At 38.5% G+C, this 20,147-nt stretch overlaps 1 protein-coding gene across 4 annotated transcripts in view; it reads right to left on the reverse strand.

Annotated features, from left to right (window-relative positions):
* The window catches only part of syngap1b (synaptic Ras GTPase activating protein 1b), a 207,546-nt gene that overhangs the window by 105,544 nt on the left and 81,855 nt on the right, over positions 1-20,147 (reverse strand). For all 4 annotated transcript variants that reach the window (XM_054740855.2, XM_054740854.2, XM_054740856.2 and 1 more), the window contains exon 3: positions 6,787-6,892. In XM_054740855.2, coding sequence (XP_054596830.2) covers positions 6,787-6,892 — 106 coding nt within the window. The remainder of the gene's footprint in view (positions 1-6,786; positions 6,893-20,147) is intronic.

Below are 20,147 nucleotides of genomic sequence, written 5' to 3' on the forward strand. Positions count from 1 at the left end.
GAAAATACTTGCACATTTATCACAGTGGAGATGATGAATGAGCTTGAATGTTCCAAAAAGCCGCGAAACTGGGTATCAGGAAGTATCTCAAAGTCACTTCATTATGCTGCTGGGTTTCTCCTTACAGTTCGGAGGTGGTTCTTTTGGGAGGATTTGGGCTTCAGTACCCTTTCATATCAAACACTGATGCTTCTTTTGATTGGAATAAGCTTCAAAAGGAGCACTGGCCTTCACAAACTCCTCTCCATTCATCTTTTTAAGAAGTGCACTAAAGTCAGTGACGTCTGTTGGCTTTAGACAGTTTGCATAACCTTCTCTACATATCTTTTGACAACACACTGAACAGGACTTCCCAGAAAAAGTGACGCATCTATAGCCTAGAGATTTTGACCAACCATAGAAGTAGATAAAGATTTTGCTATGCAGGTCAGTCTAGCCACACTCCACTGTAGCCTCAGTAGGTCTACCATTGACCCAAATAGTGTCTAACCAATCACAGGGCACCACATTTATTAAGTGGGTTTAGTACCAGAGCTGTGATGGAAAAAAACAACAAAGCTTAGAAACAGCGCTCATTTGAAATGGCTTTGGCATCAACTTTGGGTGATTTAGAATTGGGCTTTTCTTTAGGACACGAGCAGATAGAAGTAGTGAAGTCCTTTATTTAAAGAAAAACATGTATTTGCTTTTTCTTCTTCTTCGACGGTGCATGGCGGGACTGCCCTGTTGACTTATTTCTGTAGTGACAAAAATGTCACGTTGTTCTGTGGAGCTAGGATTGGGACAATATTCAGCGTAACTTGTACCAAGTTTTGAAACTTCGAACATGTTTCATCACATGTAACTTTGGATTCGTAACTTGTAACTTTCGTTTTCTAACTTTTAATTCTCAATTTGTACTTGTATTTCTTGTTTTGTAACAGGAACATTGTATTTTGTACATGTATTTTTTATTTTGTAAAATCAAACTTTTATTTTGTACATTTACTACTCATTTTGTAACATCAAACATTCATTCAGAAACATGAAACTTTCGTTTTGTAACTAGCAGACTTCCAAATTGAAAAAATCAAGGTACAAGTTTGAAAGCAAAACTCTCAAAACACACATTTCATTCTACAGGTACAAACCAACATTTACCAATATTACATAAATAGGATTGTAAGAAAATAACGATACACTGAAATATCACATTATTTAATGTGCAGGTATTGAATCAACACATAAAAGCAATGTATAGATTTTTTATCTATCTATCTATCTATCTATCTATCTATCTATCTATCTATCTATCTATCTATCTATCTATCTATCTATCTATCTATCATCTATCTATCTATCTATCTATCTATCTATCTATCTATCTATCTATCTATCTATCTATCTATCTATCTATCTATCATCTATCTATCTATCTATCTATCTATCTATCTATCTATCTATCTATCTATCTATCTATCTATCTATCTATCTATCTATCTATCTATCTATCTATCTATCATCTATCTATCTATCTATCTATCTATCATCTATCTATCTATCTATCTATCTATCTATCTATCTATCTATCTATCATCTATCATCTATCTATCTATCTATCTATCTATCTATCTATCTATCTATCTATCTATCTATCTATCTATCTATCTATCTATCTATCTATCTATCTATCTATCTATCTATCTATCTCTATCATCTATCATCTATCATCTATCTATCTATCATCTATCATCTATCTATCTATCTATCTATCTATCTATCTATCTATCTATCTATCTATCTATCTATCTATCTATCTATCATCTATCATCTATCTATCTATCTATCTATCTATCTATCTATCTATCTATCTATCTATCTATCTATCTATCTATCTATCTATCTATCTATCTATCATCTATCTATCATCTATCTATCTATCTATCTATCTATCTATCTATCTATCTATCTATCTATCTATCTATCTATCTATCTATCTATCTATCATATATCTATCTATCATCTATCTATCATTCATCTAATTGTCTGTCTGTCTGTCTGTCTGTCTGTCTGTCTGTCTGTCTGTCTGTCTATCTAACAATTACGCATCCTCACCCGCCTCACCTCCTGCAACGGCAACAAATTGAAAAAAAGTCATTTGTTAATATTGGACCTATTTTATTTATCGGAACGATGCCGATATGTTAAAAAATGGCTCACATCGGCCGATACCAATATTTATGCCGCTATACTGTTTATCTCTAATGCATAGGACTGTTTACCAAGCTCAAGAATAAAATAGAACTAAATTAACAAACATTTGTCTCACTGACTGACGCTGGCAGAGAAAACTCCCAAAACATTCTCGCTGTACTGAAATCTTCAGCTCTTAGGTGGAGAATGACAATTTTTGGCCACTCTGAAAAAGTTCTGCGTTGTTGGCTGAAAACAGGTGAGAAGAACTGGCTTTGCTATGGTAAGATCTGGAAAGCAGACTGTTGTTTATCCAGCTTTGAAAAAGGATGTGCCAGTCACCAACAGTTTGACAACCTGGGAGCAAAATAGATCAAAGAACCAATAAAAATAATTCATTTGTTGTCACATAACGTGTCTGTTCTGTTCTCCTTGAAGCAGCTTTGTTTCCCAGTCATGTTTGTGCTGATGTGGGTCAGATTAGGGCCTTTGAGCCACTAACCCATTCACTGTAATGCAGCTAATAGAAGGAAGCATACACCATTAGCTTTAAACGTATACTTAAAATAATCTAATGATCATTGTTCATATTCAATGCAGATTTATTTATTTGTATGCTGAATTGTTTAGACCATAAATAACCAAAACTTTATAAGAGATAATTCACGAGTTTGGAAATTGGGACGATTAATAAACAATTTTCTTTTTGGCTGATTTCAGGTTTGAGAAAAGAATCCTGTACTTGTCCTTTCATACATCCATTACCAATGTCTGGCTTGGAAAATCTTCTTTGAATCTTGCAGCAACAAGTGACTAAAGGGTCATCACAATATGTGCATATTATTTTCCAATCCATTTGACTACACTGCATCATTTTTAATGTATATTTGAGTGTTTTTTTAACCAACAGTTTGTTTCTTATCTGTTTTTTGGAGTTTGTATCTAATGGAAGGGAAAAAGAGTCTAGACACTGTTTTTGCTGTATGAATACAACACTGACTATTTCTGATTCAACTGGTCAGAATGGGACTAGTTACAAAGAAACAGTGGAGGATATGAGATAATAAATCATGAAGGATAAAAATGCCACCAAGACAGAGGTGGTCATCTAAAGGGCACCAGCTGTAGCAAAAGTGCATAAACTGATTAAAATCCTACTCTTTAACTTAACCTTTCATTCCTACTTGGGCCACGTGGAGTTTGCGTCCGTCTCCAGCAAGCGAGAGGCGGGGCTACACCTGTACAGGTCACAGTACATCACTGGTGTTTATATGTTGGGATGCAACATGTTTACCACTCTGCTCACCCCAAAGCTACAGTGTAGAATTAACTGAGTGGATAAAGGTGGGTTTTAAAAGTGATTCTCTTTTGGGCTTTTATTGTGTTTTTCTTGGGCATTAAATGTTTATTTCCTCTAGTGTTTGTATTCTTATATGACATAAAAAGTAGCCTATTGTTAGAAATTAATCAAATTGTAAATAAAAACAAATAAATAAGCACTTCAATTCAAATCCAGTCTGCCTAATAAAAAACAGATTTAATTACACAGAATAAAACTTTATTAGCATAAAAGCTAAAGTTCAGGGCACTAAGCAAGTTAAAGGTGCAGTGTGTAAAGTAAGGTGACATCATGTGGTCACATTTTGTTACTGCAATCTCTCTCTCTCTCGATCCAATTCTATGAGTTTTATGGCTGTTGCCAGTTACAGATCAGCGCCAGAAAGTTCTAGATGACGTGACGTGAAGTGAAAACGAGTCATACGCAGTAAAAAAAAATAAATACATTGTCCTATCTGGTGTTAGCACTCTGGGGTGTTTTACGAGAGCACTTGCTACACTTATTACGGTAACAAGCCTCCAGCATAGAGTGTAAGTCACACCCATCTACTTCCAGACCAGACGAATGAAAAAAAAAAAGAGTGCAATTCAATGGGGCTTTATAAGCCATTTTGTAATCCTGTTAGTTATGCTCCATGAATTTCACATCTGATGTCCATGAATTTTCAAGACACATTCCGATGCTAAGAAAGTGCTTATTTTAAAACGGGGGGAAACGTTATTTAAGGTTTTGTGTGAAAATACCTCTAGGACTACAAATGCGCATCACCAAATTGACATCATCAATCCAGACACAGCAGAGGAAAGATGGCTGTAAGTTCAGCAAACTTCAAATCCTTCAGGAGGAAAGAACCGCCATACATCTGATGAGTAAGGCAACACAGATTAGAAGAAGCAACAGTGGTGTTCTTCTGAGTTGTGGTGCCCTCATGGATGGGGCCATCGGCTGACACACTGCTGCTAACTTAGCACTCTTCCTTTCCTAATAATAACATTTTACTTTCTTTGACATGGAATGTGCTACTACTAGTTTACCCGTTTAATTATAGATTCACTAAGATAAAGACAATAAAGTTTATCTCTTACTAAATAGAAAAGAAAAAGTAGCTTGAGATATTTTAGAGCCGACTAATGCTTCTGATTCACCGTTAGCATTGTTAGCTCAATGTTAGCCTGTAGCCTTCTTTATCCAATATTAGAGTGTAACAAACACAAATGTCAGCTCTGCAGCGTTAGCTTGCAGGAGACACGGCACCCTCACACTCACTGATGGCAAATAGTAGCTACATCTGTCCATTGTTTATTTTGAAAGAAGAAAAGTTGACAATCCCCACAGCCGATTGAGAATGAAATATAAAACCTTTCTTTTAATATGACTGAGACATTAAACAGTTATGGGATTATTTCACTTCATTGTTTTACTTTATTCTTACACACTTCACCTTTAATATTGTTAATCATAATAAAGCCACTAAATATATAAACATTGTTTTGAGATCTTATTTCCCAATAATCCTAAAGTCTAAAATGTCAACAGGCTTTCCTCACGTTTACGTGATTTTTATTACTTGCCTTGAGACCATGATTCTCCTCTGGGTTTATGAGTTTTCAACATGCATAAAACACGGTTATTTCATACAGGTGCAGCTATGTCAACGCAAGTCAACAAGTAAACCGACTGTGTCAACAGACTTGTCATGTGACCGCTGTGAGGTCATCACAGCCACTCCTCATAGGAGGAGGACATAACTAGGGACGTCCCAAAAATAACCAAGTGAGACAAATACAAGTCGGGTGGACGATGAGGAGGAGGAACAAAGCGGGACATCTGTAGACATCCCAGAGTCCGAGTCAGAGTAAACAAACACGGGAAGGCTGTGATGAAAATGTCTGTTTTAAAAGATGCAAGAAGAATAATCAGAGTGGACATCATAAAAACCCAGAGGAACAAAGACGAATAAAGAAGATGAGCTCAAAGGAACTCATATTAATGTATCCCCATTAATCATTTGTTAATAAAAATCCTTCATGAAATAACAGAAAAGTCTAAATCTGAACACACTTGAAGCCTCTGAGAGGAGAAGCTTTTATCTCTGCTGAGCGATGGAGTACTGCTGTGAGGGATGCTAGTAACAAAGAATAATCGTTGAAAAACGGAAAAAATCTCCAAAGCTTTACACCATCTGGTTGCTATGCAACAACTCTATTACTTTAAGCAACATGACCTGAAGTAACATAGTGTTTGTGAAAATGAAAGAAGGATGCATTCATGGATTTCATGCAATTCAAACATTTGTTAAACCAACGATTGCCCCAAAACCCTCACCGCTAAAATTCAAAGCCGGAATGTTTCATCTTTAACATGTGATCTGTCGTTTGTTGCTGCTTGATTCTGTAAAGGTTTTACAGAAACATCTTGATGTTTAAGGTTCGTCCTTAACCAATGCAGCGACTCTTAGAGCTGCAACTGCTGTGAGAGTTGCTTAACTGTTTGTGTGAGTCTTCTGTTTCCTCGCCTGAATCTCTGAACTTCGCTGGAATTCAGAACATGTCAGGAACAAATTTGAGCAAAAAGTTTTCCTCTACAAACCACCAAAGAATCTGCCCTGGACTCAGTTTAATTCCGTGAGTCAGAAAGTTTGAGACATTTGTCAACAGATTTGTGACTAAATCCAGAGCACAGTGCAAACAAACTTAATTTGTAATTAAGACAATTTGGGACTAAACTGCTGCAGGAAACCTGCACTGATCTTGCAGTTTGTTAGCGAACAAATCATTCCTGGGATTCCAAATGAAAATTTTATATATGTCCACCTGTCGCCAACGGTCACACACCAGTGAGATACTGGATTTAATGGTTTCATCATAAAATATTTCTGCAGGATATCTGGTATTCTAGAGTGGTTGTTTAACAAACAGGACCACCCAGACAATAAATACTCAGCTCAGTCATGTGTAAGGCTCCAGACCAGGAGGAGCTGGTTTAGAAAAGCTGAAATGAAACGGATTCTTAAACACTGCTAACCGATTCATCAGCCCTGGTGTGTGCCGCCCTCTGTGGATGGCTTTAATGGAAAACCTATTCCATAAAATGATAATTCCTCTCCATGTTGCATGATCTCAAATGCAGCAGCAAAGACACCGTAACAAAATAAAAGCCTCCCAGTAGCCTCCTGTGAAATTCCCACTTCTCAACAGTCATTTAACTGTTGCAGGTGTTTTAATTTAGATCACCATTACAATGTTTTTTAAGATGCATTAAACACATCTGCCTACCCATCTCAGGATGATGCCTTCCCTCAACAGGAACACTGACGGTGCGGCGCAGCAGCTTGTTCCTGTGCGTCTCTGAGCGCCTCTCGCGCATCAGCAAAGGATGGACCTGCAACCCAAACACACAACATCAACACAAAAAAAATACCCAATCACAACATTTCACATCCTCTACAGATTATTGCTTTCAGAAACACATTCAGGTTTTCATTTTGTTATTATTAGTTTGGTGCAGTTGTGCATCTTACTGCAGAATTCTGCATTTAATTGGAGATAAACTATATTAAATGACATTTAAAAGACAGTATAATCACTGAGATGTCAACTACGTTAAGCCAAAACAACACCACAGCTGTCTCTCTGTTCTTTAGCCTTAGCACCTCATTCAGACATCTAGGGCAGAAACAGGCTTTTCTGGAGGCAAGCCTATAATCATAAATTTCTCATTCAATGCACAGAAAGTCAAAAGTGAAAGAAAATGTATAAAATAAATCACATTTCACTGTGCTACCACAGTCGGCCCCAAAGTCCCTGAATTCATTAAAGTGAAACTTGAGGGAGAACATCGGGGAGGATGAGCAGAACCAATCAGAACCTCTGGTTCTTTGGGAAAATGAACACGTACACTTAAAAAACTGCAGAGAAAAACACTATAGAGTCTAAGAAGCCGATGTTCAAATGGGACACCATAAAATTAAACAGATTTATGAAACTAACTCAGAAATTCATAGTAAAGTTATTTTTGCATGATAACACTGTGAAACTGTCCTTAATGTGTTGTATTGTCTTACTGTTTTGTAGTTCAGTGTCTATTTGTGTCTGAATTTTATCTTATTTTTCTGATTGTAAATAAATAAATAAAATTATTTATAAAAGTTTCACGGGGACAGAAACACGCTGACAGGTCACGCTGAGACAAACTTCCCTTGAGACAATGAAGCGCTTCTCATTTCAAAGCAGCTCTGCTAAGATAAAAGTGTGTGTGTGTGTGTGTGTGTGTGTGTGTGTGTGTGTGTGTGCGTGTGTGTGTGTGTGTGTGTGTGTGTGTGTGTGTGTGTGTGTGTGTGTGTGTGTGTGTGTGTGTGTGTGTGTGTGTGTGTGTGTGTGTGAGCTGCTTGCATTCGTGAATGTGGGCCAAGGCTACTATTCAGTGTGTGTCCTTTCAAGCAAGGGCACATAAAACTTTCATGCAAACTCTCAAATTGAAGCGACTTTTCTTTACTACTGGTGTGCCGTTGCATCACAGCTCATGCTCTGCTGCAAACATTTGGATAGTTTCACTTCTCTTTGTTACACTTCATAAGAATTAGGGCTGCACAATATATTGCAAATATATCATTATTGCGATATCAGCATGAACAATATGCATATCACAAAGAAAAGATAAATATCGCAGTAAATGGTCAGCTCAAATGTTTGCTACACATAATGCAGTCTGTCAATCAAACGGACGCATGATGTTTTTTTAACAAAGTAAATAGAGCTCTTCACCAACTGGGTGGGTTCTCATAGGTTAAATGCCCACCTCCGAGGCGGACAGCACTTAGTTTTGATGGTTAGCAAACACCTGAGTTAGCTTTGTTCTGCACTTTCTGCTGATTCTGCTTTTCCCAGGATCCACTGGTTGCCTTTTCTTATTAATTTTCTTTTTCCCTTTCCTCACATATTTTGCTTTTCCCATTTTTATGATTTTTAGTCTTTTTTTTTATTTCTTTGTTTTTGATTATATTTGTTCCTGAGTTAAGTTTTTATTTATCGCAAGTAATATCGTCATCGCAATATTAACCACTGTTATCGCATATCGCAGGTTTTCCTAATATCGTGCAGCCTTAATAAGAATAATAAATTAGCAAAATTCTTATAAAATGACAAATTAAAAATGTACTAAGCAGCATCCATTCTGTACTGTGTTCCCTTAAGGGGTTAACGTTGTGTCTTACAATTATTCTACAGTGCTCATTCACAACAATTTTCAATAAATAAACCTGTAGTGTGAATGAATAACTTGTGCAATTCTCTGTGGTTAGAAAGCTCTGGCGCTTCTGTTTTGGGGGCATAAGTTTGTTGGACGAGTAGCGGCGACAGCATTTGCAGTCTTACTTGTGAATATTCATGATATGCAAATGTATCACATCTGATTGGCTAACAGCAACACAACTCTTCCAATGCTTCTATTAGCAAAAATGTTATGTCCGATCAAAATGTCTTCAGTCTTATTCATATGATCCTGAGTCCATGGAGGAAGGAGAACTAGAAGAATATTTTCTCCACCTCTTCATGTAGTCGCCACCTCCACACCCACTTTTTCAGCAATTTCCCTTTACGAATTTAAGGTTTGCTGCATCTTTATATTCCTTGAGTTGCTGGTGTATACATTTTCATATCATTTTTTTTTTCAGGGGGAGTGGCATGCTGACCATTCACAAGCTTGTACCTTCTAGCTTTTGATGGAAAGTTGAGAAATTGGGCACATCTCCATCACCCTCAGAGGGCCTGCCATAGAGTACTTGCGTTGACACATCATGGCGTTGCGTTTCTCCTTACTGCCGCAGACAGAGAGGTATAAACAAGGCTTTAGGCTGAGCCCAGATGGGCTATGGAGGATATTTGTATATCAAATTTCTTCTTGTAGTCATGATCCAAAACTTTAAACTATATCTATTTGATATTGGTTTTTTAAGCTATAAAAACTCAAATGAAATCAGACCCAACAAGAACTTAAAAGCAAGTCCGCTCAGCCCCTTTAGCTTCAGTTTAAATCATGTCAGTGAGAACAGCTTTTATTCCAGATGAGTGTGGTAAACAGCAGCAGCGTACGGCTAAATACTCTAGTAAACAGAACCAATATGCTCCTCTCCAACGAGCAGGAGTAAAGCTGAATTAACCTCAAGTCTGCATTGATCAGTGGTGCAAATAAAGCCACACTTCCAAACGGCAGCAGAAACTCTGCAGCCTCATAGTGCTTCCAAATACATGCGTCAACAGAGCGGTTTCATAATGCCATCACAGAGCCAGCTGACTGGAGGGGGAGTATGGAGGAGTAGCGGACTCATACAGCAGGTAATCTCTCTGAATGGTTCTGTAGTTATTACAGGGATAGCTGTGATTTTCAGCTGGGCTAAAATGATGCTTTTCATCAGTTGCCATGGGATCCAGAGGAGACAAAACAGGCTGCGCTCACTTTGATCTACAATGTGAGTTCGGGGCATCCTGCAGGTTTGTGTCTCACACATACAAATGGAGACTTTCGACTGATTCCAAAAGTTCGACTCCAGAAGTTCTGACCAACAACAAAGAACTAAGTATGCTAATTTACTTCAGTCACATCTGCTTGAACAACAAGCTCTTCCTTTCTCCCCACTGCTGCTGCATTACACAATCCATCAATGACAACTTGCCTCATGAAATAAATAAATAAATAAAAGACCCAGAAGATCTTTTCATGCCACCTTGTCACTTCAGACCACCAACGAGCATCCCACCACTGCACCCAGCTGAGGAAAAACATCTGGAGGCAATTTTCCTCTCTCTGTGTGAGGCAGAATTTAATTGGTCAGATGCCACAAACTGCACCTGGAGATGTGACATAACACCAGCTCTGCGGTTGTCATGAGTGGGCGCAGGAAGTTGGCAGACCTAGAGAGAGAGCGAGTTAGCTTCTGATTCACACGCACTCTCAACCACTTCAGCGGGTGGAGGAACTAGCAAACACATTCACATCTTTCGACTGAGTGTGCAGTTTACCAGAAATAAGATGTGGCCCAGTGTGGTGCCACCTGGAGCAGCGAGCAAACTTTATACTGACAAATGTTAAAGCTGAGTATGTTTGAAGGAAGAATTTATGTGTTGCAAAAGGCCAAAGCCAGAGGAAGGAACACAAATCTGTTATAACAGAGTAGGACAATGTGTGGAAAGACTTCAGAACATTTCCACAAATTTGTAATTTAGAGTTAGCTTTGGAAAGATGTTTCCATTTTCAAACAAACTCTTAAATTCAAGTATTCTTTGGTGAAGCTGTGTTTCTCCTAATGAGGTAGGAAAAAAACACGTTTTTACAATGGGAACCCAGTTATTTACATGCAAGTTTGAACTACAACAACCCCACAAACTGCATCTAGAGGGAAACTAAACTGAGTAAGAAGTGTGTCATTTTTCAAATAATGTGATGATGAAACAGCATTTGTACAGATTAGTATTAGCTGCTATGTGCTAACAGGTGCTATACTAACATATTGCCACACCTGGGAAATAATAATCACAGTTATCTCATGTTAACTGAGATATTCACCTGTTAACATGTCCTTTAACATTATTTTGCTGTCTTTCATTAACACTATTATCGACTGATTCTGTTGCCGATATGTATGAATTGTTATTGAATGAATGAATGAATGAATGAATGAATGAATGAATGAAATCTTTATTTCAAACATAATAATAATAATAATAATAATAATAATAATAATAATAACAATAACAAAGTCATTGTAGACATTAAACATAAAATCACACTGATAATCACACAAAAAATTAAGATGTAGATGTCACTGTCAGCCGATATGTGCTGCCGATTTTTTTGGCAGATTTTCACAACCAGTATCTAGGTAGTTCACCTCATGTATGCTAAATGTCACTAATGGCAACAGTGGCTGCACAACATTTCTGTACCTGAAGCAGTTTCTGAATTTAACCAACTGTTAATCTTAATTTTTACACTTCACACTATCAAAATTAAACAAATGACCAGAGTTATTCATACAAACCAACAAACTGACCAAGTATTAATGATAAAGCAGGTCAAATTAAATGTCAGTTGACAACACGAATATACATTTAAATAAAATTTGTCAGCAGCACAGAGCTGTCCACAGATGTGCCTGTTTTTAAATCGGCTCCACTAAAGGGGTATATTAGTCGATGCCGGGAAAAAATGGTAAATATCGACTTGTTATGTCAATATTGGTCTATCCCTACACACTATCATCAGGGTTGAAGTGTGTCAGGCTTAGTGTGCGTCATATCTATAACGGTTCGGGCGGAAACATGGTCAGTATTTCTTTTTGCAGATCTTCATGATCTGATGTCAACAATCCACCCACCTATATGTAAATGTTTTATTAAACATGTTGTATTATAAAACTGCAGTTTGAGATTCATGCAGAAATCTGTTTTATCTAATAAAATCAGCATAATCTTTTTAAACAATCAATTTTGTTGTGTAATGAAAACACACGTTTCCATGGCAGCAACAACAACAGCAAGCCTGTTAACAGATTTGTGATGATGGAGATGTGACATGAGCTGGAGAAGATTTTCCCCTCGCTCAGAAACTGTAGTTCTAGTATTCTCTGGAGTAACAGTCATGTTTCTTTAGCTTCTAGTGTAGGCATATAGGTTTGGGTTCCTGGTTTCATTTACCAAGAGTGGAATTTGTCAGACAGCAAAAGATGCACATTTTCATCAGCCTTTAATTAAAAAAGTATTGCTCTCCTCTGAATGAACTGTCACATTTTGTTATTTTTGCAAAGACGACTGTTTATAATGTGAAGGGCTGTTACTATGGGTACAGAGGAGATATGCTGTGATTAGAGCAGCAGTTGTTGCATTGCCACCGTTCTTGGTTCAAATCCAATTGTGGTAGAATAATAAATGCTATAAGCCATTATTTATTATTTTCTAAAAGTTGCTTTAATGCTGCACAGCTACATTGTTGCCCTGCAGCAAACAGGTTCAACTCAAGGGGTACTTTGCGGCAGCGTCCCTGGGGCGCTGGAGGATAGCGCCCATGCTCGCTGCATTAGGTGATCCCATGTAGGGCTGGACGATATAGAAAAAAGCATATTGATAAGAAAAAAATCCATATTGATTTGAAGTCATTCAGTTATGATAAAACAAGTTGGTTGTGTTAACAAACCAGACTTTTTATCGATTCTCTGCAAATATTTGCTTGACCTCTGTGTCTTTTTTATCATACTTGTAAAATCCTAAATACTGTCATACTGGTCAACTACTGTAACTTTTACAATTTCCTGTTGTATATTCATTCTGTTTTTCTTCAGAAAGCATTTTTAATTTCTTTTTTTTTCATACAGTTTCAATCACTCCTGCGATCATCATCAGAGCTAGCCACCAATGGCGGCATCACTTCCTCCTCCGTTTATCCAGATTAAGGAAGCCATAGAAATACGGAGACGTGGGCACGGAATCATGAACAGAGACGAGAAGGTCTACACATTAGATCATGCATGGAACTGCGTCATCAGTGAGGAGAGAGCGCAGGCAGCAGAGGGTGACACCGTCCTCTGCTACCTGCGGATACATGGAGAAGGAAGTGACACCGTTATTAGCGGTTAGCTCTGATGAAGATCACAGGAGTGATCAAAACTGTCAGCAAGGTACAAAAAAAACTTTCCTGTGTTAAAAAAAAAACAACTTAAAAATGCTTTACAATTGGTTAGAGAGGGGAGGGCTTGGTGAGGGAGCGTGCCTGGGTCTGTGCTTTGATTGTTTGGAAGTAAGTACTGACTCTAGTATTAAGCTACCCAATAGAATATAATAGAGAAAAAGAAGAAACTTTTTATTGCCCCATTTTTTCCTGTTGTGTCGTATGTCTATCGATCGATATACATCGTTACTGAATTATTGTCCAGAGCTAATCCCACGCAGCATTTCATTTTTGGAATATGGATCATTTTCAGTTCAGGAATGCCATCCAATCTGATCAACAATTAATCAAACTCTAATGATGAAACCAATGCATGTCTGATTTTAAGTGCAAAGCTTCAGTTAGGCGCTAACAGCTACCCACTACATACAGGATACCTGCAGGTTTAAGAGAGACAAATTTAAGACTTTTTAAGACCTTTTTTAAGGCCACTTTGACCAAATTTAAGCTATTTTTTAAAATTAAATTTAAGCTATAATTTCCAGCTATTGCCTAGAACCGGTGCTAACCACGTTGCAAATGTGGAATTAGCCATCCAGTTACCATTGAACTTGCACTTCCCCATGGCGCAAGCTCCCACTAGCATAACCAGCTAATGTGCTCATCTAAAAATAGCCCCCTTTCACAACCAACTGAATGTGTATGGTTCCGCTTATGCCATATCATACACAAAAAATGCTGAAAACTAACTAGAAATTCACGAAAATTTTATAGAAATAAAAGAATCTTGTTTATTGGGTCTTTAGTAATTTAAGACCTTTGGAAACTGTATTTAAGGATTATTTGTCGGCCTTAAAATTGGAAAAGCAAATTTAAGCCTTTTTAAGTCTTTTTAAGGACCCGCAGATACCCTGTACATAGGTGAGGGAAACACTAATAGAGGGATGGTGCAACTGAGGAAATGAAAATGAGGTGTTAGAAGGAGGAAAGGGAGGCTTTAGATGTGAGGGGAGGAGAGTGTTTTTGTTCAGCTTGGCAGGTTGAGGTCGGGCGATGCTGCTGGCTGGCGTGGCCATATGCTACCTCAGGCCCAGTTGTGAGGAGTGGGGGAATAAGGTGGGACAGTGTGTGTGTGTGTGTGTGTGTGTGTGTGTGTGTGTGTGTGTGTGTGTGTGTGTGTGTGTGTGTGTGTGTGTGTGTGTGTGTGTGTGTGTGTGTGCACTCACCAGAGAAAAATGTTTGAGTGAGAAATGGAAACAATCAAGTGGGGAGTGCATATGCCTGAAAGAAATAGTGTGTAAAAGTGTAAAAACTTTGAAATCCATTATTTCTAAACAGGCCGGTGATCAAATACACACACACACACACACACACACACACACACACACACACACACACACACACACACACACACACACACACACACACACACACACACAAACAAACAAACACACACACACACACACACACAGCAGCAAGAACTGGCAGACGTCCTCCAGCAGACAGATGTTCCTCCTGCTAACCATCAGATGTGGATGATTATTAAAAATGAAATGCATTCTACACCTAGGAAACCCACAAACACAGAAATGTTGTGATCCTCTATCAGAACTGACATCCTCGTGGTGAAATGCTCCCGTGGTTTATGCTGATACAAGTCATATATTAAAATAAATGTGTTTTTGATTGCAGGATTTGCTTCAGCTGCAATGTCAGATGATGTCTGAAAAATAAACGACCTGGAGGAGTTTTCAGATCGGCAGCGTGAAGTACCAGAATGACATTCATGAATGTGGCAGCGGTGTAGTAGAAATGTTTGTGCGCTAGCAATAATCCCTTTCATAACCACCAGTCGTTAGCATTCCTAATTATAAAACTAGAAGTGATAAAAAAGTTTTAAAAAATCTAATAATAGTGTTTAGTCTGTGTGTTACCAAGGCAACCACAAATGTATCCATTTGCATCATCAAAATAATCTGGACTACGCTGAATATTTTATGAAAAAACATTTTTTTTTGTAGTTTTTACTCTTCTTATCAACAAACCTGAAGATTTTTGGAAATGGTGGTGTTTTGCATCTCATTGTGGGCGGCAAATTTAGGGTGAAACATCATCGTATTGCAACCATGGCTCTTTTCACTCTTTACTTGAGAAATGAGAAAAAAGTTACAAAAACAAATGTGTTTTTTATGGATTGTATGCAATATGAGATCCCCACACTGGTAATATTATCAGAATTGGGCTGGTATGCATGGTTGTAGAAGCCAGAAACACATAAAATCAATTTAAGACAGCCATTAGTCCACATATCATGTGGAGAAAGACACCACCAATGAAGATTATTCTTAATAAAAATGATAAATAGCTGAGAAACGCCTTTAAGGTCATGAAGATCCAGCGGTTGTTCTTTGTAACGTGGCAGAAGACAAATTAGACTGTTTTCCTTTTTATCTCCTAAAGGTATTGGATAATAAGAAAATGGTACAATCAGCACAGGAATAGGCGAGTTAAACAAAACGCTGAGTTAAAAGTCATCTAAACTCTTGTACGAACATGATGACCTTTACAAAAAATATTTTGTTTCCAAGTGGTGGACAATCGTACCTGAAATGGCTCATAATGGTTACTCAGACATTCGATTCATGTTCAGGTCAGCATTTTTACTGAAAGGATCAACCATTGTTTATTACATAATTAATTCTTCCTACTCCCACATGGCCACCTGAACGGGTTCTCCGGGGTCCTCAGCAAAGATCCCATCCACCTCTGAGCCATTCATCATGCACAGTGACATCTGTGGCCGCAGGCCAAAGCCGATGGGCACTGTGGCTTGTTAAATAGATGCAACCCAAATAATAATCACATATGTATTTGTTTTTTCTATACTGGTGATCAGCGATGTTTTATGTTTATGTATTTATTAGACGCTTTTGTCTAAAGCGACTTACAGGTGATAATCAAGCCATCAGGTTGCCCTTGAGGCTAAAAACAAACACTATTCAATTTAGTCCTAGGTGGCAGTGAGGCAGCACAATCAATCATAGAGGGAAGCAAATATGGAGTGTGCAGTAGAGTGGTGGACAGGTGCTGGGAGGGTGCTAGTTTAGAAGATGCTGTCTGAAGAGCCATGCAGCGGCGGGTTGCAGCGGTGCTTTGTTGTAATATAGTTCCAAGTCTAAATCGGTTCCTGCAAATACTCCGTGTCACTTTTACTTTCATTTGCAGTCGATTTGACTATTGAGTTCAACAATAATAATTGGTATCATTATTGAGTCATTTGCAACCAAATGCTACTAGTTCCCATTCACTTCCATTGTTTATGCTAGGCAAAGGCAGACGGACAGCTGCCAGACCAGGAGAATTACTGCGCTGGTTACAAAATGCTTTTTCCTCACTAATCTAACTCTGGGGAATGTGGTAATAGACAACATTTCACTTTGAGGTGGAATATCCCTTTAACTTAACACAACTGCTCCAGACTGAAACGTATCAAAAATGCAATATCTGACTTTTACTGCTTCCCATAAGTGAAGAGATTAAATTTTACTGATTTTCTCAGACAAAAACAGTTTGATTCTTGCTATGCTAACTCTTATGGTTTCCTCAAACTGGTTGGTCTGAAAAAAATAAATAAATAAACATTTGGTGACCAAATGTTTGTTTTTAAATAAATTATCTCATGAGCCCTGGATGGACTTTAAAGTAACAATGTGTAGGTTTTACCGTTAGTCTTTGTAAATATCAATAGAAAATCTGTTGACAGTGAATTAAATGATGCCCAGTCGTGGAAAAGTATTGGTGGCTTTGTAACATATAACCATAAAAACCATGTCTAAAATACATAGAAGTGGGTCTAAGTCTGTGGACAGCAACATATTAGATGTGATGTTTCCTTCTATGGGAGCCCGTGAGTACAAAACACATTCACTGATCTGAAGTGGTAACAACACTTTTGTCATTCCTTAACGCTCCTAAACAGGCTGTGTCTTTGTTCACTGCTACACCACACTGCACTGCATGTAGTACTGGAGCATTCCACTAGGGGTGCACTACATAACTCAGACCAGAAAGAGAGCTGGGTTTGTGGGTCCAACCAAAACAAACATGGCAGCGATGTCGTGGATGGTATGAAAGACCTCCAAACCAGAGGCGGATTCACCACGGTGAGTGTGTCTCGCCTGTTTTGTCAACTCCACCTACTGGTTACTCATATTTTTCAGAATTCGGACGTGTCGCGTTAATTTTAGGGGACGCACACAGACAATGCTTCAAATCATCACAAGTAATGCATGGCAGCCATTTTAAACACACATTTGTGTCATTAAACAGCAAGTATATAACAGCCCTAATGATAAATGATAAATGATCCACACTTGTATAGTGCCTCTCAGAGTAAGGACTCCAAAGCGCTTTACACTACAGTGTATCATTCATCCATTCACACACACATTCACACACTGATGGTGATGAGCTACGATGTAGCCACAGCTGCCCTGGGGCGCACTGACAGAGGCGCCCCAATGGCCATCCACTGGTAAGGTCTCACTCAAGCACAAAAATACTGCTTGCATGCAATGACTAAGGTTTGTACTGCCCCCTATTGCCAGGGAAAATACACGTCATTTTAAAGGTGACATTAAAATCAGACTTTTGCATCTTTCTATGCTGCTAAGCGTCTCCCTTCCATGTGGAAAAAAAACACGTTTTCTGTTGGTGTTTGGTTTCTGGAAATATGAGCTGCAAGACAATAAGAGAACTTAGCATATAACTCCTACCCCATAAGTCACGAGGGTCTGTTTTAAAACAATCATGGCGAACATTTTCATTTAAAACCTTCAAATTATGCATCACACCCGCCATCTCTGGTCTTCGGTAATCAGTTAGTCAGTGCAGCATTTGGCATGTTCATTTTTCTTCCTCCTTTCAATAATGAATGTTTCATGTTTTCAGATGATCTCGATAAAGCCAAAGCCTGCAGATCAAATGATAAACGAGTTCTCATGCTGGAGTCTTTTAAAACTCAACGAGGCGCCTGCCTCCCGTCAGGTTTTCTTGCATGACAGACAGGAATAAGACTTGGGACACATGATGTGAAGGATAGGGCACTGGTGCTTAGTACATGAAACTCTGTCACCTCGGATTAATGTGAGATGAGAGGAAGAGGAAGGGAGAGAGGAAGCAGTCTGTCAGGTTGACGCTTTTGCTCCCCCTACAGGACAAAGGAAGGAGGACAGGAATTGGGAATAAGTAGTTTCACATCGATCAGCTGATTGGGAAGCTTGTATCCACTTCTCTTAGTTACATCAGCTGGAGAGAAAGTCCATAAATAACTTTCCTAAACTGTGAAAAGGCCTTTAGATGATTAAATAGATAAATGTAATCTAGTTAAAGCATCACACACACTGATTCTAATCATGCTAACATAAATTGCTGATTATTATCAGATCTTTATTTCAGATTATACGCTCTGTTATGGTTACATTTATTATATACAGTTGTTATTCAATAACTCTGATTGCAGCTAGATTTTTCTGCTACTTTAGTTTTATGGATAAAAAATAAACTCATTCATGTTATAAACCTGATAACACCATGCTGCAAATGTGCAAAACATAAAAATGCATACTTGTTAGAGCAGGTCCTTTACTCTGCATCATATGTAAAAATAAGTTTTGTTCCCTCATCCAGAAATATAGATCTCTGTGCAATCCAGGGAGGTTATGAGTGTTTATTAAGCTGGTTAGTAGCTCAACTTTAAACTTAAAGGATAAGCTGTGAAATCAAAGTGAAGCCAAAGGGGAGAAACCCCTGGCTGAGTGCCGCAGGCTGAACAGATGTGTTGATGTTGCACTTTTACTTCAAAACAAGAACGTTCCTGGTGTGGCTTCATGGATTTTCTCAGAGTTCAGCTTAATGTCAGATAACAGGAAAACCTGTGGGTGAAGTTCCCAGTAAATGTTATGCCACGGTGAAGAACAATACTTTTGTTCTCTCCAATCAGGTGTGCCCAACCCTGGTCAGCAAGATCCCCTATCCAGCTTGTTTTATAACTCACCCTGCTGATTCAGGCCCTGTCCACACGTAGCCGGGGATCTGCCAAAACGTAGATATTTTTCTACGTTTTGGCCTGTCATCCACACGAAAATTGAGTTTTTTCACACGAAAACGGATCTTTTTAAAAACTCCGGCCAAAGTGAAGATCTGCGTTTTCTCCCTTTTGGGTGTCTGCATGTGGACAGACAAAACCGGAGTTTTAAGGTCCGCAACGTCACTTTCCGCGACAAAAAATGCTGACATCACGTGTGCGACCTGTGTTTACACTAGCCGACAGCATGGATGCCCTTAGAGCTGCGCTCGCTTTATCAATTGTCCAAGTGCTTTTTGCTTGTTTGTTTTTGCAAGCGGAATTACTGCTCCTTGCGAAAGACCACAGACGAAGGACGAGGTTAAGAACGGGGGGGGAGTACTGCCACCTACAGGTCTGGCATGTCCTTAACAACGTATTTATCCTTCAAGCTGCTTTTGAAGTAAATCTGCTGTTTTTCTCTGCACTGGAAATGATTTTCCTAAAAAAAATGAGCACACAGCGCAGGGAAAACAACACTGACATCAATTTCAAGTCTTGAATAATAATTTCACAAAAACACTGACTGGGCTCCCTGTGATTCTGCAGATACAATGAATCGCATCACACATTTTTTAATTTCTCTGACGTTTCTGTAAACTTTAGGAAGCACTCGGAAAACAGTTTCTACATGATCCTGACACATCTCCATGGTGTTTCTATTAATCTTGACTCACCATAATAAGATCACGGGTTCCAACATGTTAGTGCAAACGAGTCTCTGAGCGTCTGGTCTTCATTTGTAGGAAACAGTTGAATGAACTGATCGCAGTGGGAGTCAAGAGCCACATTTGAGCATAATTAAGACAAATTTCCATAGTGACTCCTTTTAGACACAACAGAGGAATCTTGCTC

Source organism: Nothobranchius furzeri, chromosome 5 (assembly GCF_043380555.1).
Source record: "Nothobranchius furzeri strain GRZ-AD chromosome 5, NfurGRZ-RIMD1, whole genome shotgun sequence".
Classification (NCBI taxonomy): Eukaryota; Metazoa; Chordata; class Actinopteri; order Cyprinodontiformes; family Nothobranchiidae; genus Nothobranchius; species Nothobranchius furzeri.